Source organism: Equus asinus, chromosome 21 (genome assembly GCF_041296235.1).
Source record: "Equus asinus isolate D_3611 breed Donkey chromosome 21, EquAss-T2T_v2, whole genome shotgun sequence".
In the NCBI taxonomy this organism is placed as follows: domain Eukaryota; kingdom Metazoa; phylum Chordata; class Mammalia; order Perissodactyla; family Equidae; genus Equus; species Equus asinus.
The window spans coordinates 94,152,592-94,179,375 of NC_091810.1; the positions used below are offsets into that span (position 1 = coordinate 94,152,592).

General features: G+C 37.5%; 1 protein-coding gene across 2 annotated transcripts in view; it reads left to right on the forward strand.

Moving 5' to 3' along the window:
* Positions 1–26,784, forward strand: part of RNF13 (ring finger protein 13) — a 157,887-nt gene that overhangs the window by 36,547 nt on the left and 94,556 nt on the right. For both annotated transcript variants that reach the window (XM_014838564.3, XM_044755249.2), the window contains exon 4: positions 24,896–25,021. In XM_014838564.3, coding sequence (XP_014694050.1) covers positions 24,896–25,021 — 126 coding nt within the window. The remainder of the gene's footprint in view (positions 1–24,895; positions 25,022–26,784) is intronic.

A 26,784-nucleotide genomic window follows, 5' to 3' on the forward strand; every position in this document is an offset into this window, starting at 1 on the left:
ACAGTACATAGAGTAAAGTTGCAGGGTACAAAATCAGCATACAAAAATCAGTCGCTATACACTAACAAGGAAAGAGCAGAAAGAGAAATTAAGAGTACAATCCCGTTTACAATCACAACCAAAAGAGTAAAACACTTAGGAGTAAATTTAACCGAAGTGAAAAACCTGTACACTGAAAACTAGAAAACATTGTTGAAAGAAATCGAAGAAGACACAAAGAAATGGAAAGATACTTTGTGCTCATTGATTGGAATTCAGTGCAATCTGCATCAAAGTCCCAACAACATTTTTCATGGAAGTAGAACAAAGAATCCTAAAATTTATGTGGAACAACAAGGACTCCGAATAGCCAAAGCAATCCTGAGAAAAAAGAACAAAGCTGGAGTTATCACACTCCCTGATTTCAAAATATGCTGCAAAGCTATAGTAATCAAAACGGCATGGTACTGGCACAAAAACAGACACACAGATCAATGAAACAGAATCAAGAGCCCAGAAGTAAACCCATACATCTATGGACAGCTAATTTTCAACAGGGGAGCCAAGAACATACAACAGAGAAAAGAAAGTCTGTTCCGTAAATGGTGTTGGGAAAACTGGACAGCCACATGCAGAAAAATGAAAGTAGGCCATTATCTCACACCATAGACAAAAATTAACTCAAAATGGGTGAAAGACTTGAATGTAAGACCTGAGGCCATGAAAATTCTAGAAGAAAACATAGGCAGTACACTCTTTGACATGGGTCTTAGCAGTATCTTTTTGAATACCATGTCTCCTCAGGCAAGGGAAACAACAGAAAAAATAAACAAATGGGGCTACATCAAGCTAAAAAACTATACAGCAAAGGAAACCATGAACAAAATGAAAAGACAACCTACCAATTGGGAGAAGATATTTGCAAATCGTATATTTGATAAGGGGTTAATACCCAAAATACATAAAGAATTCATACAACTAACAACAAAAAGCAAACAACCAAATTAAAAAATGGGCAAAGGGGGCTGGCCTGGTGGCACAATGGTCACATTTGTGCGTTCCGCTACGGTGGCCTGGGGTTTGCTGGTTTGGATCCCGGATGCTGACCTATGCACTGCTTATCAAGCCATGCTGTGGCAGGCATCCCACATATAAGGTAGAGAAAGATGGGCATAGATGTTAGCTCAGGGCCAATCTTCCTCAGCAAAAAGACTGGTGGTAGATGTTATCTTCAGGGCTAATCTTCCTCAAAAAAAGAAAAATAAAAAAATTAAAAAAAAAGGGCAGAGTATTTGAAGAGATATTTTTCTAAAGAAGATATACAGATGGCCAACAGGCACATGAAGAGATGTTGAACATAATTGATTATTAGGGAAATGTGAATTAAAACAATGAGATATCACCTCACCTCTGTCAGAATGACTATAATTAACAGGACAAGAAATAAGTGTTGGAGAGGATGTGGAGAAAAGGAAATCCTAATACACTGCTGGTGGGGATTTAAACTGCTGCAGCCACTTTGGAAAACAGTATGGAGATTCTTCAAAAAACTAAAAATAGAACTACTGTATGATCCAGCTATTCCACTTCTGGGTATTTATCCAAAGAACGTGAAAACACTAAGTCACAAAGATGTTTGCACCCTAATGTTCATTGCAGCATTATTCACAATAGCCAAGACTTGGAACAACCTAAGTGCCCATCAATGGATGGATGGATAAAGATGTGGGATGGAATACACAATGGAATACTACTCAGCCATAAAAAGATGAAATCTTGCTATTTGCGACCACATAGATGGATCTTGAGGATATCATGCTAAGCGAAATAAATAAGATGGAGAAAGTCAAATACCATATGATTTCACTCATAAGTGCAAACTAAAAACGATGACAACAACAACAAACACACACACAGATACAGAGATTATATTAGTGGTTACCAGAGGGGAAGGGGGAGCGAGGAGGGCAAAAGGGGTAAGAAAGCATGTATGTATGATGACAGTTGGTAATTAGTCTTTGGATGGTGAACGTGATGTAGTCTACACAGAAATAGAAATATATAATGATGTACACCTGAAATTTATATAATGTTATAAGCGAGTGTTACCCCAACAAAAATAAAGTGAACAAAAAAATTTTCAAGTATAGGAAAATCAGAAAGCCAAACAAATTTTAGCTATTTGAGTTTTAATGTAAAAACTGTGAATCTTGCATGGATTAAAATATGGCATGTTAGTGTTGTAGAGTTTTTATTTTAAAGTTAATTTTTATTGAGTTTATGATAGTTTACAATCTTGTGAAATTTCAGTTGTACCTTATTGTTTGTCGGTCGTGTTGTAGGTGCACCCCTTCACCCTTTGTGCCCACCCCTTACCCCTCCCTTTCTCCTGGCAGCCACTAGTCTGTTCTCTTTGTCTATATGTTTAACTTCCACATATGAGTGGAGTCATACAGAGATTGTCTTTCTCTATCTGGCTTATTTCACTTAACATAATACCCTCAAGATCCATCCATGTTGTTGTGAATAGGACAATTTTATTCTTTTTTATGGCTGAGTAGTATTCCATTGTATATATACCATATCTTCTTTATCCACTCATCAGTTGATGGGTGCTTAGGTTGCTTCCACGTCTTGGCTATTGTAAATAATGCTGCAATGAACATAGGGGTACATGGGACTTTTGGAATTCCTGACTTCAAGTTCTTTGGATAGATGCCCAGTAGTGGGATGGCTGGGTCATAAGGTATTTCTGTTTTTAATTTTTTGAGAAATCTCCATACTGTTTTCCATAGTGGCTGCACCAGTTTACATTTCCACCAGCAGTGTATGAGGGTTCCTTTTTCTCCACAACTTTTCCAACATTTCTTATTTTTTGTTTTTGTTATTTTTGCCATTCTAACAGGTGTAAGGTGATATCTTAGTGTAGTTTTGATTTGCATTTCCCTGATGATCAGTGATGATGAACATCTTTTCATATGCCTATTGGCCATCTGTATATCTTCTTTGGAGAAATGTCTGTTCATGTCCCCTGCCCATTTTTTGATCGGGTTGTTTGATTTTTTGTTGTTGAGTTGTGTGAATTCTTTATATATTATGGAGATTAACCCTTTGTTGGATATATGACTTGCAAATATTTTTTCCCAATTAGTGGGTTCCTGTTTTGTTTCAATCCTGTGTTCCCATGCCTTGAAGAAGCTCTTTAGTCTGATGAAGTCCCATTTGTTTATTCTTTCTGTTATTTCCCTCATCTGAGGAGTTATGGTGTCCGAGAAGATTCTTTTGAAACTGATGTCAAAGAGTGTACTGCCTATACTTTCTTCTAGAAGCCTTGTGGTTTCACGACTTACCTTTAGGTCTTTCATCCATTTTGAGTGTATTTTTGTGAATGGTGAAAAAAAATGGTCAATTTTCATTCTTTTACATATGGCTTTCTAGTTTTCCCAGCACTATTTGTTGAAAAGACTTTCTTTTCTCTATTGTAGGCTCCCAGCTCCTTTGTCGAAGATTAGCTGTCCATAGGCATGTGGTTTTATTTCTGGGCTTTCAGTTCTGTTCCATTGATCTGTGCACCTGTTTTTGTGTTGGTACCATGCTGTTTTGATTACTATAGCTTTGTAGTATGTTTTGAAGTCAGGGATTGTGATGCCTCCAGCTTGGCTGTTTTTTCTCAGGATTGCTTTAGCAATTCGGGGTCTTTTGTTGCCCCATATGAATTTTAGGATTCTTTGTTGTATTTCTGTAAAGAATGTCATTGGGATTCTGATTAGGGTTGCGTTGAATCTGTAGATTGCTTTAGGTAGTATGGACATTTTAACTATGTTTATTCTTCCAGTCGATGTACATGGAATGTCTTTCCATCTCTTTATGTTGTCATCAGTTTCTTTCAGGAAGGCATTGTAGTTTTCGTTGTATAGATCTTTAGCTTCCTTAGTTAAATTCACCCCAAGGTATTTTATTCTTTTTGTTGCGATTGTGAATGGTATTGTGTTCTTGAGTTCTTTTTCTGTTAATTCATTATCAGAGTATAGGAATGCTACTGATTTATGTAAGTTGATTTTATACCCTGCGACTTTTCTGTGGTTGTTGATTATTTCTAAAAGTTTTCTGATGGATTCTTTGTGGTTTTCTATGTATAAGATCATGTCATCTTCAAACAGCGAGAGTTTCACTTCTTCCCTCCCTATTTGCATTCCTTTTATTGCTTTCTCTTGCCTAATTACTCTGGCCAAAACCTCCAGCACTATGTTGAATAAGAGTGGTGATAGAGGGCATCCTTGTCTCATTCCTGTTCTCAGGGGGATAGCGCTCAGTTTTTGCTCATTGAGTATAATGTTGGCTGTGGGTTTGTCGCATATGGCCTTTATTATGTTGAGGCAATTTCCTTCTATTCCCATTTTGTTCAGAGTTTTTATCATAAGTGGCTGTTGGATCTTGTCAAATGCTTTCTCTGTATCTATTGAGATGATCATGTGGTTTTTATTCCTCAATTTGTTGAAGTGGTGTATCATATTGATTGGTTTGCAGATGTTGAACCATCCCTGTGTCCCTGGTATGAATCCCACTTGATCATGATGTGTGATCCTTTTGATGTATTGCTGAATTCTGGTTGCCAAAATTTTGTCAAGAATTTTTGCATCTATGTTCATCAGCAATATTGGCCTGTAGTTCTCTTTTTTCGTGCTGTCCTTGTCAGGCATTGGTATTAGCGTGATGTTGGTCCTGTAGAATGTGTTAGGAAGGGTTCCATCCTCCCTAATTTTTTGGAATAGCTTAAAAAGTATAGGTATTAAATCCTCTCTGTAAGTTTGGTAGAATTGCCCAGGAAAGCCATCTGGTCCTGAGGTTTTATTCTTTGGGATGCTTTTGATTACTGTTTCAATCTCTTTCCTTGTGGTTGGTCTGTTCAGATTGTCTGCTTCTTCTTGACTTAGCTTTGGGAGATTGTAAGAGTCTAAGAATTTATCCATTTCCTCTAGGTTATTGATTTTGTTGGCATGTAGTTTTTCATAGTATTCTCTTATAATCCATTGTATTTCTGTGGAGTCTGTTGTTATTTCTTCTCTTTCATTTCTGATTTTGTTTATTTGAGCTTTCTCTCTTTTTTTCTTTGTAAGTGTGGCTAGAGATTTGTCAATTTTATTTATCTTCTCAAAGAACCAGCTCTTTGTTTCATTGATCATTTCTACTGCCTTTTCTGTTTCAATAGCATTTATTTCTGCTCTGATTTTTATTATTTCTCTCCTTCTGACTTTGGGCTTTCTTTGTTCTTCTTTCTCTAATTTAGTTAGGTGTAATCTGAGATTGCTTATTTGGGATTTTTCTTCTTTGTTAAGGTGTGCCTGTATTGTGATCAATTTCCCTCTTAATACAGCTTTTGCTGTATCCCATATGAGTTGGTATGGCATGTTATTGTTTTCATTTATCTCCAGATTTTTTTGATTTCTTCTTTAATTTCTTCAGTGATCCATTGCTTGTTCAATAGCATGTTGTTTAGTCTCCACATCTTTGTCCCTTTCTAAGCTTTTTTCTTGTAATTAATTTCTAGCTTTATAGCATTATGATCGGAGAAGATGGTTATTATTTCAATTTTTTAAATTTGTAGAGGTTTGCCTTGTTTCCCAGCATATGGTCTATCCTTGAGAATGTTCTGTGCACTCTTGAGAAGAAAGTGTATTGTGCTGTTTTTGGCTGGAGTGTTCTATATATGTCTGTTAAGTCCAACTGGTTTAGCTTTTCATTTAATTCCACTGTTTCCTTGTTGATTTTCTGTCTGGAGGATCTGTCCAATGACGTGAGTGGGGTGTTGAGGTCCCCTACTACTATTTTTGATATCTTCTTTTAGGTTTGTTAATAGTTGCCTTATGAGCTTTGGTACTCCTGTGTTGGGTGCATAGATATTTATAAGCGTTATTTCTTCTTGATGTTGTGTCCCTTTGATCATCGTATACTGACCCTCTGTGTTTCTCTTTACCTGCCTTATCTTGAAATCTGTTTTGTCTGATATAAGTATTGCAACACCTGCTTTCTTTTGTTTGCCATTAGCTTGGAGTATCATCTTCCATGCCTTCACTCTGAGCCAGTGTCATTGGAGCTGAGGTGTGTTTCCTGGAGGCAAAAAATTCTTGGGTTTTCTTCTTTAATCCATCTTGCCACTCTGTGTCTTTTTATTGGAGAGTTCAGTCCGTTTACATTGAGGGTGATTATTGATGTATGAGGGCTTAATGCTGACATTCTGTCACCTGTTTTCCGGTTTTCCTGCATTTCCTTTGTTTCTCATCTTGTGTGTTTTGGTCTACCTATTGACTTCTGCAGTTTCTTATGTTGGGTTTCTTAGCTTTTTCCTTACTTATTTTTTGTGTCTCTGTTCTGCTTTTTTGTTTAGTGGCTACCCTGAAGTTTGTATTCAGAATCTTGTGCATAACATAGTCCATTTTCTGGTGGCCTCTTATTTCCTTAGCCTAAACTGATTCATTCCCTTTCTTCCTCCCCTCCTAAATTATTATTTTCGTCTCTTATTCCAACTTGTGTTGTGACTTTGTGGTTAAAGTGATAAGATTGTCTTTCTTTTTGGTGTTTTCCTTCCCTGTATCCTAATGTGATAGTGGAATATTTGCTATCCTATTCTGATTTTATTTGTCTCCTTACTCTGTGTTTCGTGACCCCTTTCTCCCTTTTTTTCTCTTTTCAGGTATGAGGGCCTTCTTGAGGATTTCTTGTGGGGCGGGGGTCTCGTAGCTATGAAGTCCCTTAGCTCTTGTTTGTCTGGGAAAGATTTAATTTCTCACTCATATCTGTAGGATATTTTTGCTGGATAGAGTATTCTTGGCTGAAGATTTTTATCTTTTAAAGTTTTGAATATGTCATTCTAATCTTTTCTAGATTGTAAGGTTTCTGCAGAGAAATGTGTTGAAAGTCTGGTGAGGTTCCTTTGTAGGTTATTTTCTTCTGCCTTGCCGCCCTGGTATTCTTTCTTTGTCATTCATTTTTTTTTTAAATTTTTTTTTAAATTTTTTGTTTTTCTCCCAAAGTCCCCTGGTACATAGTTGTGTATTTCTTTAGTTGTGAGTCTTCCTAGTTTTGGCATGTGGGATGCTGCCTCAGCAGGGCCTGCTGAGCGGTGCCATGTCCGTGCCCAGGATTCAAACTGGCAAAGCCCTGGGCTGCCGAAGCAGAGTCTGCGAACTTAACCACTTGGCCACGGGGCCGGCCCTCTTTGTCATTCATTTTTGCCAGTTTTACCACTATGTGCCTTGCAGTAGGTCTTTTTACATTGATATAACTAGGAGATCTGAAAGCTTCCTCCACACATATTTCTCTCTCATTCCGTAGATTTGTGATGTTCTCTGCTATTATTTCTTTAAGCACGCTTTCTGCTTCATTCTCCTTTTCTTCACCTTCAGGGATACCTATAATTCTTATGTTGCATTTCCTGATTGAGTTGGATATTTCTTGGAGATTTTCTTCATTTCTTTTTAGTCTTAGTTCTCTCTTCCTCTGTTTGGAGCCATTCAGTCTGTCTGTCTTTGATTATGCTGATTTGCTCCTCTGTGGTTTCCACACGGGCATTCAGGGAATTCGTATTTTGTTTTATCTGATCCATTGTATTTTTCATCTCTAGTATTTCTGATTGATTCTTCTTTATAGTTTCAATCTTTTTTGTGACATAACTCCCAAACTCATTGAGTTGTTTCTCTGTATTTTCTTTTACCTCATTGAGTTTTTTGACAATAGCTATTCTGAATTCATTGTCATTTAGTTTACTTATTTCCAAGTACTCAGGACATAATTCTGTGTTTTTATTGTTTTCCTTCTGGTCTGGAGCTTTTATGAATTGTTTGAAGCTAGAATGGTTTTTCCGCATAGTGATATTATTCGGTTTCAGTTACAGCCTGTCGCCACTAGATGGGGGTTGAGAGCTGCATATTCTGAGCCCTCCGCCTTCAGCCGAGATGGCGCAGCGCAGCGCAGGTTGGGGGGGCACTTTCTCTTGCGCACAGTCGGGTGTCCTGATCAGCTCTCGCTATCTGGTCTCCTGGGGTCTTGGCTTGATGGGGTCCCCCCCACACGAAAGCTTTCACCCCATTAGAGGGCTTCCCTCTAGGCTGCAAGAGCACTAGGGATTTCCTGGTGATCCTGTGGGATGCATGACCCTGCTCCCACTCCTTCCCTTACGGAGCCTCCTGCTCAGCGATCCCCATCTTTAGGCGAGGGAGGAAAGTTCTCTCTTACCCCATTCCAGCTCCTCTCACAGGGGCTCCAGCCTCTCTGCCCTCTGTGATTTGGCTGCTGTGGGTCTCCAAGCATTCCTGTGCTATTCAGATATTTTTTGTTGGAATATGGTTGCTCCTTTTGTTGGAGGGGAGAAAGTCCCAGGCAAGCTCAGTCCGCCGTGATGCTGACGTCGCTCCAGTGTTGTAGAGTTTTAAAGGAATGATTCGATACTTTTACCTGGGGCAAGCTCTGTGTTTTCAGTAATATGTTTTAACTGACTGTTTTGGCAGGAAACTTGTCCAGAAAACCTTAACTTATTGATTTATGTATGTATGTATTTATTTATTTGTATATATAGACCCTGTCGCTGTGCCTCAGATCAGAAGGGAAGATGTATGGTATCAATATGTTCCCTTAAGTCTAAATACCCTGTATGAGACCTGGCAGTGAAATATTGTACATTGTGGTCATTGTGCAGAGTTAGACACTGAGAAGGAGTTCATTACTCAGAGTACCCAGTAAACATTTCAGAAGGTCTTTAACCTCAAGGTTTGGTGTGGTAGGCCCATTCCTTCCCCTCCCATGCCAAAGGAAACTTACATGCAAGTGTTGCTGTTTTACCAGGTGCTTGCCAAGACCTTGTATTGTCACTATTAAATTTCTCCCAGCCTGATGGATACGAAATGGTATCTTATTGGTTTTAATTGGTATTTCTTGGATTGTTAGTGAGACCAAGCATCTTTTTATAGGATTATTAGTGAAGCAGGTTTCTTCTAGTTTGAATTGTGTTTCTTTTTTGCACATTTTTCTATACACTAATCCTTATATTTTCTCTCTGTGCTTGCTTTTTAATTTTAAGTTGCCTTTGAAAATTATGCCTGTTTAAATTTTAATGTAGACCTCTTTTTTGATATTTTGCATTTCCTGTGTCTTAAGTAAATCCTTCCTTACCTGAGGTCTTGAGATATTTTCCTCCAAAAAGTTTGTAAATTTTTTCCACACCCCCCACTCCGTGCTTAGGATGTCTTTATTTTCCCATTTTATGTCCCAATATTTTCTTTGTTGTATAGTGTAAAAGCCCTTGTTTTTAACTTGAAATGAATAATCAACTATTAAAGCATCATTATTGAATAGTCACGATATTACATGTAGATTTGTAATGCCAGCAAGGTCTCCTTCTAGACTCTCTGTTTGTTATCAGTATAGTTGGAATAATTTAGTACACATTAAAGGCCAGTCTCAGGAAGATCAAGCTTTTCTAGGTTTCTTGTTTCTGTACTTTTAAGAAGTGCCTTGATAGGTACAGGAGATAATGATGATTACTAAAGAATTCAAACAAGCTTTATGTCTCAGAAGGAAGCCTTGATCAGTAGTCCTCACATCATATTTCCTTGTAGAACTATCAATGGCAGATCTTGTTTTCAGCAAAATACCTTTTGGGCTAGATTTGCCGTGATCATTGTATACAGTGTTTTTGTAATCTGGTACTCAACATATGTTCTTTATGTTGATGAGGAGGGGACACAGAGGATGAAGGTCATGGGATGCAGATTTGTCCTTGACTGTATCATTCTTAATATCCAGAACAAAGGTACAAGGAAAGGGTTTTCCTTATATGATATATGATTTATTTCTCCTTATCATTATTCTTAAATCAGTGCCCTATATAATTATCAGTTAATTTTCCACAAACTTGACTTATTTGTGGAAAATTACTTTATTAGTTAATTTTAGGATTCTTTTAGAAGAAGTGATTTTGTTTAATGCAAAGGCTTGAGATTAGAAGAGCAATTTTCTTTTCCTAGTGAAGGAAAATGCAAATATTATAAGGACATGTGGTTGTCTGGATGGCTCATTGGTGATACCTCCTGTACTTTCTTTGTAGAGAAGATGCTCAGTACCAGCTATGGTATTTTCCCCCCAGAACTCTTGACAGTTTTGTGAAGAAGTCTTCATGAAGGCTGAATGTACTTGCCTTCCTCACTCTTAGGAACTGTTCACTGTTGAAATATCACCTTCAGTTTGTAGACTAAAATAAAGGTCAGAGTTCCGTTTTTAAAAGATAAATAAGGAAATAGCATCAGCAAAATAAGGAGGAAAACCACCTGGCTACGCATAAAATAGGAATTCTAAACTCTAAAGACATTTTCAAATGCACAGAGTTAGATGGTATAAAAAGAATGCTTCTTCAGTGGATTTTGAGCTTCTGAAATAAACCTTTTCCTGTTAATTTCAAAAGTAATGATTGCTCATTCATTTGTTAACTGAATCAGGGAATATAGTGTTTCATTAGATGTGGAAAATAAGAATTATTTCATCATGACAAGTTATCACTTACAGAAGTGTGGATGTAGGGAGAGAGAATAAGCGGGAGGACCTGAAAGGATGCATGGGAAACTCTACAGATATTCCACCCATCTTACATGGAATTCCCCAAATCCAACCTGGGTTCTTCTCCTTTGTTCCACAGTCTGGGCCGGAGTCTCTTCCACCTTCCTTGGACCCACCTGCATTGTTCTATTTAGTCTCGTACCATCTTGGATGTAGAGGAGGCTTAGGTGTCTGATCTCATAAATCCACATCCTCCCCCCCTTCCCTGTTTCATTACTGGGTGTCTTTGTTGTTCACTTAGTAGTTTTCATTAGATTTTCCTGCTGGCTTTCTCAATTTGATATGGTGAAAGAGTAATTTTTTATTCTTCTGCTTATGAAAAAAATATTTTCCTGATTATAAGAGTAATATATGCTCACCATAAAAATTAAGATGATACGGAACATGTATAAAGAAGAATATGAAAAGCATATATAATTCTGCAACCAAGAGATTATAGTAGTAGACATTTGGTATAATTATGTGATTTTTATAGACACATTTGTACCTTCATTTTATGCATTTATATATGCTATTTTGCACTTCTTCAAATTTGGCAATATCACGGCATATCCAATATCATGGATGTCTTTTCATATAAAAACATATGCATTCATATCATCACTAGAAATTCTGCAATTTATTTCAGTCCTTGAATTGTTACACCATGATGTAACCAAGCCCTGTGTCATGGGACATTTAGATCGTTTTCACTTTTTAAAAATTATGAAATATTTTAAACATGGAATAGAGTAAGGGAATAATAGAATATCCTGTATACCTGCTACCTAGATGTTAATATTTTGCCGTTTTTTAAAAGAGGAAATAGAATGTTCCTGGAACATTCTTTTTATCCTTCCAAATTGTATTCCATTTTCTCCCTCATCATTGATAATCATTATCCTGAAATTTATGTATATCTTTCCTATTTATGTTATAAAACACTTTTTACCTTATATATGCATCTGTAAACATTGCTGTACCTGCTTTTAAATTTTGTTTGGTCTGTTTTAAACTTGCTTTTTTCATCCAACACTATATTTGAAATTTATATGGTCTTCATTCATTTTAACTGTTGCATAATACTCCATTTTATGAATATGCCACACTTTATGTTTTCATTGTTTGTTGGCAGATATTAAGATGTCAGTTTTTTTCCTGCATTGAACATCCTTAAAAATGTCTCCTTGTGTACATTATAGCCAGATGGCACTTCACGTTCATCAGATTAGTGAAAATAGAGAGTCTGACAATATCAATGGCTAGCAAGTATATGGTACACCAGTATTCTTGTATATTACTGGTATATGAGAGTGTCTGACCACTTTGGAGAGATTTGAAATATTCTCCTCCTTCTTTAAGTGATAATTTGCCGTAATGAAATAATTCATTTTTTCCATATTTAATATATTTTTTATTTCATTTAATAAATGAGTCAGTGATCATCACCTTTGAAATTAACAGAAGAGCTAATACCAGTTCCAGCATCATTATTATTTTTTGTTGCTCTCCCTCCTTCTATTTACTGGTACTACCCCTTCTTGTCAGTTGCTGTTCTCTTTGAATACTGAATACTGAAATAATTCCTTAGCTAGGATCTGACCATTTCCATCAGTAGTTTTCACGTCTGACCCCCTTAAGCAGATTGATAACCAGATTGTAATCAACTTTAGGTAAGCAGATTATGTTCAACTGTGACTGAGTTATTATGATGACAAATTGTAGATGGTAAATGATGTGGTAAGTAATGAAGCCTTGAAGTCTTTGTTTCTTTTTCATAAAACGATATGTTTTTGACTTCATCACCAAAGAATTCCTTTTATTCAAGATTCACTTTTGTTTGTAAAACTGAAGGAGAATTTTTCTGTTGCCTCTTAATTTTTCACAGATTTACTCTCCATAATTGTTTCTGAACTCTTTTGCTATCAAAGATTTTGTTAAGAATTCTGTAATTGATTAACACATTTAAAGCTTTTATGATCTTAGAGGACTTGTCAGGTACTACAGAATATAAAATATGAATAAATATTCCATACTAGCATGGACTGACTATGTGGCAATTTAGAAGGCCGTCTTAGAGGATGTGTATTTCCAGCATAAGCTCAGTCCATCTAGACTTGTTCTTGTTGTTAGAGAAACTGTCGTGTTGGATGTAGCAAGTCCTACAAGTGCACCACAGTCTTTTGAGCTTCTGATTTTCTACTTTGTTGGTTCAGTGTTTAGATTGGAGTGACAGGGTTTGATTGTTTCTGAAGGATGATAATGATGTGGTTATGATGGTGGTGTGCTGTGTGGCAGATTAGCTAGAAGGCATTGTCCACCAGAGGGCACAGTCGTTTTGTTTTCTAAAATGTCAAAAGATATGTTCACTGAGTGAAGCCTTATCTGTGTGTGCTGAATGAAAAGCACATACCAGATGGCCTTTTCTTCAGAGAGCTTGAATATCATAAAATCAAAATCCTGACAGACAACTACTTCTGTGTTAAGTAAAACTCAAGCCTACAGTCTTTAAATTTTAATCAATTATGTTATTTTTAAGAATTAACTTCAATAATAGAAAAACCAAAGGATTGTCAACCAGATGTTATGATTTCTCTTTATTTAAATCTTTCAACGTCAATTTGAGTGAAAAAGGAATTATTGATCTTATTTCTAGCTTTATGCTGGACACCATGATTTATTGGCCTCTTTTTTTCTTTTTAATGATAAGGTCATTAGCATACTATTTATGTCTGCAGAATAGTTTGGGGTAGTTAACTTTGGGAGGAGATATTTGTTAATTTATATGTAAATGTGAAATTCTATTTGCAATCAAGTTAATTGAATTTTGATGACGTAAAGAAAGTTATAGTAGATGCTTTAGCCAGCACTGGTGGTCTAGTGATTAAGATTTGACACTGTCACCACCTCGGCCTGGGTTTGTGTCCTGGTCAGGGAACCACACCACCCGTCCGTTGGTTATCATACTGTGGTGGTGTGTGTTGTTGCTGTGATGCTGAAAGCTATGCCACCTGTGTTTCGTATACTAGCAGGGTCACTCATGGTGGACAGGTTTCAGCAGAGCTTCCAGACTAGACAGACTAGGAAGAAGGACCTGACCTCCCACTTCCAAAAAAATTGTCCATGAAAACCCAATGAATAGCAATGGAGCATTGTCTGATACAGCGCTGGAAGGGGAGAGGGTGACGCAAAACTGGGCATCTTTCAGCTGTGCTGTCCACAGGGTCACTAGGAGTCGGAATCCACTTAGCAGCACTAACAAAGATAGTAGATGTTTAACAAGATAAATTATATCTAGATGGGACAGCCAGTATTCTAAAACCAACTCAAAAGGGGAACAAGCAAAAACAAGAAAGTATCTCCATAAGATAAGACATCTTTTCTGCTGTCTTCAAAAATAGTGTATCACTGGTTACAGTGAACTGGAGCCTTGTGTTTTTAAGATGACATGGTATTAGGTCATATATATATTCAACAGATACTTTTTTGGGTAAGAATTTAACCAACAACATTAACAATAAACACGGGAATATTTAAGATACAACCTAAGTCATGCTAAAAACCATCTAGTTCATAGACGTGACTTACGTCCTTATCTTTTTTAATAACAACTTTACTGAGACATAATTCATATACCATACAATTCACCCATTTAAAGTGTATGTTTCAATAGCTTTTAGTATATTTACAGAGTTATGCAACTATTACCACAGTCAATTTTAGAACATTTTCATTACCCCAAAAAGAAACACCATTCCCATTAGCAGTCATTCCCTGTTTCTCCCCGACCCCGCCAGCTCTTGTCCTAGGCAATTGTTAGTTTACTTCTGTCTCTATAGAGTTGCCTATTCTTGACATTTCATTTGTAAATAGAATCATGTAACGTATAACGTTTTGTTTCTGGCTTCTTTTGCTCAGCGTGTCTTCAAGGTTCATCTATCTTGTAACTTGTATCAGTGCTCTGTTCCTTCTGCTGGCTGATACCATTCCATTGTATAGGTATACCACATTGTGTTTATCTCTTTATCAGTTAATAGACATTTGGGTTGTTTTCACTTTTTTGCTATTATTGATAATGCTGCCATGAACATCTGTGTATGTGTTTTTATATGAACGTGTTTTCATTTTTCTTGAGTATATACTGAAGAGTGGAATTGTTGAGTCATATGGTAACTCTATGTTTAACCTTTCAAGGAACTGCCAGGCTGCTTTCCAAACTGCCTGCACCATTTTTAATTTCCACCAGCTGTGTATGGGGCTTCCAGTTTCTCCATGTTCTTATCAAACTTACTTTTCATCTGTCTTTTTTTTTTATTATAGTCATTCTAGTGGGTGTGATGTGGGAGCTCATTGTGGTTTTGATTTGCATTTTGTTAGGGATTAGTGATGTTGAGCATCTTTTCACGTACGTATTGTCCAGTCATGTTTCTTCTTGAGCTTTCCTACACTCTGTTTCAAGTAAAGTCAGTTTCTTTGGGAAGAGCTTTGGAGGTCTTTGTTCTTATGGACTGCCTCTCCCAGTGGACGGACTTTCTGAGTCGTTGCTCTGGAACTGGCTCTATTCAAAATATGTCAGCCTCACTGGTTTTCTTTCTAATCTAGGACACTGCCTGTACAATTAGTATTTCCTGTGCCTGTTCTTCTAGTGCTACTGTCTCTGTATCTACTGGATGATTGCCTAGCATAAAGATAGGTTTTCATTTTTCAGTGACACCCTGCCTTATGTGCAGTGTGTTGGCTGGAGTGGTTGTCTCTGCTCTTCTCTGTTTGCCTTTCGCAGCATGGATCCTCTGCCCTGCAAGTGAGCAAAGGCGAGGGTGTTCAGGGCCCCCGTGTTCTTGGCCTGTGCACTTTGTCACTTTCACTAGGAGTTTAGCCTTTGCAATTTGGAGCTGGAGAGGATGAGAAATGGTGGTGACCTTCCCTTCCTCTGAGATATCATATTTCTTCACTGGGAGCTGAGGGGAGAAGGACCCTGTTGTCTCTGCCACTACGGTCAGAGCGGAGCTTCCATCTTACTGAACTAATGGGGTCTGGGCAGTGGGTTGTGGCTCATGTGCTACAAACTTTTGATTTTCTTGTCTCAGTTCTCCTTTAGCATAAATTTCGCTTCAACCTAATAACTACCGTTCTTGGTTTAACATAGTGGTTGTGTCAAATGAATTGATTCTCCTAGTCCTTTGAAACAATCTCTTTGATAATAAGGATATTCTTTCATGTTCTCCTCTTTTGTAGAGATACTGTTGCAATATTAAGAAGATTTCTAAGCTGAGACTTCTTTGTATGATATACTTTATAAAAATTGAGTAATTACCAACTCTATCAAATATTCTGGAAGTGTGCATATCCAAGATGATTGTAATTTTGTGGGAGTATTTTCTCTCAATTCTTTCTGAACAATTTTACCAATATAAGTAGATATAAGAGCTGTATTTAGTATTTATAAATTGAAATGTTGATAAATGTAAAACCAGGAAGGAGAATGTTACACGATGTACTCAAGAGCAACGAGTACTGTATTTTACTTATTTCTGTGTAGTACAGTGTCTGGCATACAATGTAAATTTCTTGAAGCCAGAATCTTTATCTCTGGAAGTGTCTGGCTTATAGTAGGGATTCAGTAAATATTTGTTCAGTGAGTGAGTATATCAGTAAAATAAAGAAAGCTGCAATTAATCCTTCAGATTGACCTATTGGGAATAAATTATGAAGTAGGAAATGGCCAAGATGTCCCGGAATATATTGACCAGTTTGTTATCTCATGTGTTTCGTAGTGTTCTTTAGTGAGCATGAAAAGCTATATTTAAGAACCTGGTAGCCTGACCTTTGCTGTTTTTAGGGTGATTTATGCCATCTGTTTTCTGCTTGGCCTCAAAGTCTCTGGAGAAAAGTTGAGGATAAAAATTTCAACTTCAGGGTTGATTTTGTTCTCTGACAATAGGAAATAGATTGGAGATAAACCAAACTCTTGTGCTCACCTTCATACCTTGATGACTAGCTCATTTTCTGTCTTATTTAGAAGTATTTTTCATGTTGATTATCAAACATCATACAGATCAGAGTTGCAAAACTGTTAACAGTTAGTTCTCATCAAGGGGAGCATAGCTTGAACCATAGCTGCCTGTGGTTATTTATTACTTCTCCATCAGTATACATTTTTGGCCTTAGCCCTGTTTGCTAACCTTTCCTCTTCCAAATTGAACATATTTTACCTATAATACTTGACATTTGTAATGATAAAGAAGATGCTAAGAGAATTTGCTTTGTAATGGAATTTGAAAATGAATCCTTGTGTAAAGCAAGGAATCTTTTCTTAAAATAAATAATTGTATTACTGTCTTTTAGTTGAAATAAAAGTATTGAAATAAGGTAAAAATTCTACTGCCTGGTTTTGTAAATGTAGAACTGTCTTTGGTTTGATGCTCCCACTTCCCCTTCTGGATACTTTCTTATTCACTCTTCAAGGAGTTTGAGTTTTTTTCTTTTCCAAGTGTGTTTGTTTAGCACAATTATCATCATCATCATCATAATGGAAATAATAGCATTAAAGAATAATGTTTAGTCTCACCAATCTCACCAAAATCATTTTCTTTTTCTGTTTGTATTAAATTTGAAAGACACTGCGTTTTGGAGAAAAGAAGCATCTTTGAGTCAGCTCTGGCTTTGGCTCACAGCACCATTAGTTAGCAGCTGCGTGTTCTTAGGTATATTACCTTCTTTGAAGCTTCAGTTTCTTTTTCTCTAGAACAGGGATGATAATGCGTGTGTGAATTGTGAGTGTAAAGCTGTCTGTGTATTCCAGGACTTGAGTGTAGTTGTGATGGTTAACTTCCAGAGCAGCAAATGGCGCGGAACACCAGTTGTTTGTAAAGCACCTTGTAGACTTCAGGGCAGTCTAATGAAAGGGGCTGGGATAGTAGGAGAAAATAGGAACGTGTAAGAAAAAGAAGAGAAAAGGGTGAACTAGAACGCTAATAATTTTAATCCGCACGTGTGAACTGTTCCACTTACGCCATCGCAGTGGTGATTCTCTTAGCACAGTGCCAAAACGGTTAGGGTGCTGGGCTGGGAAGAGGGAGACCTGGACCTGGTCCTGTTCTAACCCCTGTCTTTGCAGAGAGGAGTAGTGTGCTAGAATGGGAAGAACGTGGGCTCTTGGGTCAGAGTTACTGGGCTCAAAATTCTGGTTTAATCACTGGACAAGTTATTCAATTTCTTTAAGTCTGTTTACTCATCTGTAACAGTACGTATCCAAAGGACAAGTGTGAGGAAAGTGTCTATTATTTATTATTTCCTTCTTTCTCTTATTTTGGGTTTAATTTGCTCTTTGTTTTTTCTAGTTTCTTTAGATGAATGTTGAGGTCATTGATTTGAGACCTTTCCTCTTTTCTAATATAGCTATTTAGTGCTGTATATTTCCCTTTAAGTGCTATTTTAGCTATGTCCCACAAGTTTTGGTAGTTTCTGTTTTTATTTTCCTTTGCTTCAAATATTTAGGGCTAATTTGGCCCGCTGTTGAGGCAGTAGTCTGAGGACTTTTTTTTTTTTTTGAGGAAGATTAGCCCTGAGCTAACATCTGCTGCCAATCCTCTTTTTGCTGAGGAAGACTGGCCCTGATCTCACATCTGTGCCCATCTTCCTCTACTTTATATGTGGGACGCCTGTCACAGCATGGCTTGCCAAGCTGTGCCATGTCTGCACCCGGGATCTGAACCGGTGAACTCTGGGCCTCCAAAGCAGAACGTGCAAATTTAACGGCTGCACCACCAGGCCGGCCCCTGAGGGCTGCATTTGATGCTCTGTCTCAGGAGGTTTTCCCCCTCAGGCTGGTGGGAACATGAACTGTTCCTGCCCCGTGTGAGCTCCAGGACTTGTGCTGTTTCCTCCTTTCTGATGGTTCTTTCGTCATGTTGGTCTCTTACACACATGCGCAGATTACTGCTCAGCAAAGGACTCAAGTGGATGCCTCTGTGTGTATCTGGAGCCCTCTCTCTTTGTGGCTCTCTCTTCCCTAATACTTTGCCCCACAGAAATCTGACTGCTGTGGCGTCCTCAAACTTTGAACTCTGTCTCCTCAACTCATTGAGACCACCAGACTCTGTTGGGTTCCCCTGCCCTGTGCTGAGGCCTGGAATCTCTCCAGGCAGGGAGCTGAGGTATTTGTAGGTCTCATCTCGTTTGTTTCTCTCTTCTCAGGAATCACTGTCCTGTGCTATCTATTGTCCATTGTTTGGAAGCTCATGGTTCATGTCTTTTGTTTGGTTTTCCACTTATTTAAAGCACGAGGCTGAAAGTAGCCCCTGTTGTTCCATCACGGCTGGGAAGTGGAAATTCAACTTAGCATCCAGTGGGTAATCAACACATGCTAATTATCAAGTCCTTTTAAGACAAATCACTCAAAAATTCTCATTTGAGGAAATTATTAAGATGGGTGATTTCAGAGCTGCATATCAACATTGTATAAATCATCATGCTATTTTTTTCCTTTTTTTTTAAGATTGGTCCCTGAGCTACCATCTGTTGCCAATCTTCTTTTTTTTCTTTCTTTCTTTTTCTTCTTCTCCCCAAAGCCCCCCAGTACATAGTTGTAGATTTTAGTTGTAGGTCCTTCTGGTTGTGGCATGTGGGATGCCACCACAGCATGGCCTGACGCGTGACGCCATGTCCACGCCCAGGATCGGAACCGGCGAAACCCTGGGCCGCCACAGTGGAGTGTGCAAACTTAACCACTTGGCCACAGGGCTGGCCCCTGGTTTGTTTTTAATCTTAGTGCAATTGATAAGCCAGTATAGTAATCTGGGACTTTTTTTTTTTAAAGCTTTGATGTTCTTGGAATTTTAATATGAGCCAAATTTTGTTTCTAATGCTTTTTGAACTTTTTCAGAAATATGTTTTAAATAGTATGTAGTTGTTCTAAACAATATTACTTAGTGATGTTAAGTATTTTTTAAATGTTTTTAGTTATTAATGAGCTTATTGTACTTTTGGATATCTTTTAATCAGATTTTATTAAATTCTAAAATCTAACTCATTGATAAAATGTGTAACCAAAAAAGGTTATTGGGGAGAATTCTAGCAGAGTATACATGGTGAGATGTAACTTTGAGATGAAAGATATTCAGTTACTATTCTGAATAATGCTACGAATGTAATATCTAACCTGTGAGGAGTTTTTAAAAGCCTTTTCTTTTAATCCAGTTAAGGGCTTAACTTTTAGTATATAGCCGTTAAATTTCTGCCTTACTCAGTGCTTTCCTCGGTGATGTGCAGAAAGGCGTGGAAGGTGTGCTGTCACATTGCAGACGGCGTGAAGCTTAGAGTGGTTCATATTCTAATGTTTTGCCCTTGAGTCTTAAAAGATAGGCACTGAAAAGAGGAGAAATCTAGCTTAGCAGCAATATATGTCAAAAGTTTGTTGAAACAACTGTGGTTTTTGGTTTTATAGTGCAGCAATAGAAGTATAATCTGTAGAACAGGTTAAAGAGCGATAGTTCCTCCGTGTTATATTGGTCAGACCACTTACAGCAATATGTTCAGGTTTTGGCCAAACTGAAGTACAGTATAGTTTAAGAACCAAGGCAATGCCACTTTTTCTGTTACTGAATCCCGTAGTTAGAAGGATTTGTTGTGTTCTGTGCGGTTGTACCACATACTGCTTAGACTTTGTTTTCTCCTATCTTATTGGAGATAGTTCTTTCTGGATCTTGATTGCTTGGGTGGGGACTCAGTCTTGCCTCATCCATGCTAGTGCTTAAACAGATCCCTCATGAAATGAGACCAGCGTACTGAGAGCATAGTGTTAAAGGAACATGAAAGAATAGGATATGAGTAATGGTGAAAGTGTGTCTGGCTGCACAAGAGGAGAGTAATCTCCAGCTCTTTGTGAAAAAGGAATCACAGTTGCCCTGTGTTTGCAAGTTACTAGTAGATTTTGGAAGAATGATCTACTAAAGAATTAGAGAAAAGGGCAGTGGATATTTTTAATATTCTAGAAAGCGTTGATGTCAATAAATTCATCTGTCTCTCATTAGGAAAACGTTAGCTGATGAAGTCTTCTGGGTCTGTGTTTGGATGTAAAGATTATGTCAGAAAGATTTCTGTTGACATCTTCATCATTTGAAGTGCTTGTAGCAGATTTTGAAATCAGTCTTAATTGCCTTTTAGACTGATGTTTTGGTTTGTTCGCTTTTGTCAGTGGCCGTTCATCTTCTTGTTGCTGGTTTTGTTCTTGACCTAGTTCTCGTCTTGTGGAGGCGGTATAGCGTAGCAGTTGAGAACAGACTCTGGAGTCAGGCTTCCTGCGATTGCCTGCTCTGTGTAACCTTGGGCAAGTTACTTCTCCTTTTTGAGACTTAGTTTCCTCATCTTTAACATGGGAATGATAATAATAGTGGTTACCTCATAGGATTACTGCAAAGATTGACTCAATTTGAATACTTAGAGGGCATGGTGCCTGACACAGTGCTGTGTGCCATAGCTCAACAAGTGTTAACTGCTTGCTGTCACTGCAGTTATTAGTTCATAACTTCAGGTATTCACAAACAAAACAACTCACACTCCCCTTCCTCTCTTCCTGCCTTTACTTTTATACTCTTACAAAGGGAAAGGTGTACTGCTGCCTTGCTTTCAGCATTTTTGTTGACATTATCATTGCATATACTCTCCTCAGTTTTGCTCACTAGATAGTTTCCTATTCAGTGCAGGCTGAAGGAAAGGAAAGCCTAAGGCTCTTTTCAGTCTGAAACAGTCTTTTAAACAAAACCACTTTATCGAATTATCTCTCTCTTTATAACTTTATTAACCAGTGTAATTTATCAGCAAAAGTAATTTTTCCATAACATTTACCCTGAAATATTGCAGTTCTAAATACCTTCTGAAGTATTAAAGCAAAATTATATTCAGTGTGATTTTTATGTTTGGCTTATTTGAATATTCCAGTTAAAGTCGTGACCCAAACCAATCTGGAAAACTGCTTGGTGATGTTTACTGAAGCCTGATGTCCTGTGGTCCTGCTCCCATGCACGTGCTTGGCAGATGTGGGCACGTCTTCATGAAGACAGTACTGGGATGCTTATGACAGCACTGTTCGTAGTTGCCCCTAACTAGGAATTACCCAAGTGCTCATCAACAGTAGAATAAATTTTGGTATATTCACACGATGTAATACTAGGTAGAAATGAAAATGAAAGATCTGCCAAGTATATCTCAGCAGTGTGGTTGCTCAGCAGTAGGCTGAATCTCACAGAGTACTGAGAGAAAGAAGTCTAAAAGAGCATTTACTATGCTGCACGATTCTGTTTCTGTCAAGTGTAAAACTGCGCAAAACTAATTTGTTAGGAGTCCATGTAGTGACACTGGTGACTGGTGGGGAAGATGAAGGGAACTTCTGGATTGCCATTAATCTTCCATCTCCTGATACAGGTATCTTCAGTTTGTGAAAACTCATCAAGCTGAAAAGTTATATTTTGTGCACTTTATATATAGTCATAAAATCTTTAAAAAAAATCAACACATTTATATATCATAAACCTGTTCCTTTATACTTTGATGATATTGAGGTGCCGGTCTGCATGCACTATTTTTGACCAGCATCCTTGTTTAATCATCAGAGAATTACAACACAGAGAAGAAAGGTGGGCATCCAGTTTCTTAGTCTCCTAGCATTGGTGGTTTTCTTGGGCTTCCTACATATTGTCATAAAGTGCCCCTGTCAGAAGATATGGATGAGGACGATCCTTGATCGCAGAGCAAGCATCCTTTTAATAAGAAGATATTGACCCTGGAGGGTGACATTAGGCATGTGGTCCTGGCTTAAGGCAGCACCTTCTTGGCCCATCTTACTTAAAGGACCAGAGAGTTTTGCCAAGTTAATTGACAAAGCCTGTTATGATACCTTGTAGACTTTGTTGATGAAACAAAGTAAATTTGCACTTAGTTTTAAGTGACTCACATCTGAGGGAAGGATAGGAATTTGTAAGCTGTTTTAGCAAGTTATTCATTTTAACATCCACAGGAAAGATAATATTTAATTATCTAAGACCTGTTTTTTTTGAAGGGTTCAGTCAGTTTTCTATTAATAAGAATGGATTGGTTTTTGGACTTTTACTTATGTGTATTTGATTTTTATAAATTTTCTTATGTTTAAGAATAATACATGCCTCTCATAACAGATTCAACAATACAGAAATGATTAAGAAGCAAATACTCTTTTGCAGTTCCACTTGTAGACCCTTTTTTGTGTCGGTACATACTATAAATTTATTGATTCTAAGATGCATTTTATTACTCCATGTTTTAATATCTCTGAACTTGGGATGTGTTTCTCAATTGCTGTCCACCAGGTGGCAGTCATGATGGAGTTGTCATCACCCAGACATGGAAATTTGGCCATAGCTGTTCCTATTGTCTTCACTTCACTTGAGTTATATGCCTTGTTGGTATGACATAGGTTGTTTTAATTGCTGTTATAAGTATTGTGAAAAGAACTGCACTGCAATAGTACCCCCTTGTCTGTAGGGGATGTGTTCCCAGACTCCCAGGGGATGCCTGAAACTGCCGATAGTACCGAACCCTGTATACTATGTTTTTTCCTATACGTACATAGTTATGTAAAGTTTAACTTATAAATTAGGCACAGTAAGAGAGTAACAATACTAACTACTAATAAAATGGAACAATTATAACAATATACTGCAATAAAAATTACTGTAGACCTTAACAACCTCAGCATATGATTTTTTTCAAGAACTTTTACCTTTTTACTTGAAGCACTTTATTGGCTTCTCTTTGGCATATCTGAATTGCCAGCATTACTACTCTTGCACTTTGGGGTCATTATTAAGTAAAATAAGAATTACTTGAACACCAGTGCTGAGATATCTCCACAGTAGATCTGATAATGAGCTGGCTACTAAGTGACTAACGGGTCAGTAGCAGGTGGCGCATATGGTGTAAATATGTTGGACAAAGGGATGGTTCACATCCTAAGCAGGACAGAGCAGGACCACACAAGATTTCATCATGCTACTCAGAGTGGTGCACAATTTAAAACTTATAAGTTTATTTCTGGAATTTTCCATTTAATATTTTCTGACCATGGTTGACCATAGGTGTCTGAAACTGCGAAAAATGAAACTGTAGATAAGGGAGGACTACTGTATGTGATCTGGCATTAAAGCAGAAAGTTTGTGTGTAGAAAGGCACAGAAAAGGCAGCAAGGTGCCTTAACATGAGTGAAATATTCATTATTGGAAGGATACAAGTTCTGTTTCCCTGCAAAGTGAAAACCAAGTGCTTTATGGAGTCAAGAAGGGGAGCCATTCTAGGAGTGCATGAAAGTGTGCTGCATTTTGTTCCTGAAACATGTGCAAAAGCATTCCCTTTCACAAGCCAAGCAATGCAACGGAAGGCAGGAGAAATCGCCAGATCCTGTGGAAGAGGTGGTTGGTAGGACCAATTCACACACCATACAGGACTGTTGTCAAGGCACTATGTCATAGCTTTAATTGCTCATTTCTGCTTATAAATGAATTTAATGAAGTTGATCATCTTTTTATGTGTTTATTCAGTGTTTTACATCCGTTGAGAGAATCATTTGGCTTTTCCGTTTTAATCTATGGATATAACCTTTTATATTAATACATTTTCTGATGTCAAACTGTCCTGTATTTCTGGGAAAGCAACTTACTATTTTCTTTTTAAATTAATAGTTATCTTGTGGACATCTTTTCAATTTAGTGCTTATAGATTTACTTAGATCTTTTAGTGGCTCCATTATTTTTCTATTGTATGAATATGCTATAATTTTTTAAATGGCTGCCTTATTGATGTGCATGATTTCCAGTTTTTGTTATTAAAAACAGTGTAGTGGGAACATCTATCTACATTTACCTTTATATACTCAGGCTAGTGTTTCTATGGAATAAATTCCTAGAAATGCTATGCATTTTCATTGTTAATAACATGAAAGAAATTTAAAAGTTAATTTAGAAAAGTATTTGCTTGGTTTAGAAATGTTAATCATTGTTGGAAAATATACCAGCATGCCAACAGTGGTTGTCTTGGGGTGATGGACTTATGTGTGACTTTTAAAAAGATTTTAATAGTAAAAATGGAAGTTACTTAAAAAAGCTAAACATTTATGAAACCAAATACTACTTTAGAAGTTCTGGGATTGTGAGCACTTGGAGGGTAGGAACTGTTGTAGTTGCCAGATAATTCACCTAGCACAATGCAAAACACAGGAAGCAAAGTCAAAAGATGTTTGTAGAAGTAAGTTGAATCGATTTTTTGAGTTTAACAGAGAAAAAACTTATTGCCAATTCTTTTTCAGGGCTTTTTGATTAACTCAAAACCAGAGAATGCCTGTGAACCCATAGTGCCTCCACCACTGAGAGACAATTCATCTGGCACTTTCATCGTGTTAATTCGAAGACTTGATTGTAATTTTGATGTAAAGGTAATGTTTGCTTTTTTCATTTTTGTGTTGCTATTTGTTTAGTTAGCTAACTTAAATTCTCCCTTATTGCAGAAAGGATTTAAGAAAGTTTACACAATTCATTCAGATTAGAGAAGGAAAGGAGTGAGGACAAAAGGCGAATGAGGAGATAGTGAAGGCAGGAGAGACAGGAATGGGTTTACTTGAGTCCTTTTCATTGCTACAAAACTCACTCTAAACAAAAAAATTGACTAGGCTATAAGTAATTACTGATGGTCGTTGGGCATCTTGAACTGTGGTTTAATAGTGTAATCTTGCTGGTCTAATCTAGGAGTGGAAATGTTAGCCTTTACTTTGACGCCTTCACCCTCCACTGTCAGTACTACACCTGTATCCGTAGCTGTGTTGACACTCGGCCCTTTCTTTTGTAATAAGCTGACTCTGTCACCTGGATAAGGTTTGTCTCCCTGGAGTGGGTTAAGCTGGCATTTCAGATAGTAAAACAAACTTTGCCGTAGGACCTGCCTCATGATCGTCAGTGCTGCTCTAAAGGTATGGTTTTTTGATACTTTAATATAAGTCTTTACAAATCTGTTTTTGGATTGGCCTAGGCAGAAGAGCCACACTGGGTCCTATATAAAATAAGCCTGGATATTACTTTTACTGGACTGCCTCAGACCTGAGTGTCATAGAGTATCTGGCATGTGTCTTAGAGAATAGACATGGGATATTATTTCATGTAGTTTCCATCACTTGACCTTAGATGATCCGCCTGCTCAGTAGGAAAGGCTGCCCTAACTCCTGCTGTGCCTGAATTTTGTCTCTGTTCCTTTCTTTTCATGAAAGAAATGACACCTCCATAATAAGCTTATTAAAGTTATAAGATAATAACTGTACAGGGCTTTGAAAATGTAGAGCACTTTGTAAATGATAGGTATTGCTACTATTGCATATTAGTTCCAAATCTAAACTCAATTGCCTTTAGATGGGAAATAAATTAGAGCTTGAAGTCAGGTGTAGTAGATTTCCTGCTCTTCAGAGTTGTCTTTTATAGTAGTTCAAATTTAAACCATTATGAGATTTGATCCAGAACTAAAGTACAATAATTGTAGATTGTTCCAACAAAAATGAAGTATTATTGTAATATTTCATTAACTTCTTGCCACTAAGAAATTAAAAGTAAACCTAAATTTGCTGATTCCGAGGTTTGTTGCACTATCATGTTATGTAATTTTTGGCTCAGTCCCGTCTTGGGTTAACTAGAAACTAGAATACCTTTTATTTTTAATAACTTTCTTTTTCAGGTGAGGATGGGAGGTGGTTCACCACAAGTTTCAGGGAAATAGTGTCACTGAATATTTGTTTTTGAGGGTGAAAACACAGTTCAGGAATGAGTAGGTAGGCTTGTTAGTCCTCCTGTCCTGTTAGTGGATCGTCGTCGTGGATCTCAGCTCTTCTAGTGGAGTTTTATGGTGTAGCTGTTGCTCCAGCTCATCTCTTTTCACTTCATGCTGCAGCCGTTCCTCTACGTGAAGTCTCTCAGCTTGCTGTGCCGTGCTGACTGCACCTTTGTGCCTTTACGTACTGTTTTCTCTGTTTAAGATCTCTGTCCATGATGACCTGTACCATCTGTATTTCTGACTGTTTCATCATTTAAGTGCCAGCTGAGGGTGTCTGTTCCTCTGGATTCCTTACTTTTCCTCCTACCCTCTTTCTGGCAGAGCAAGCATTCCAGCTCGAGTGCCACCCTTTCACTATGTAAATACCTCCTTTACTGCTCTTTA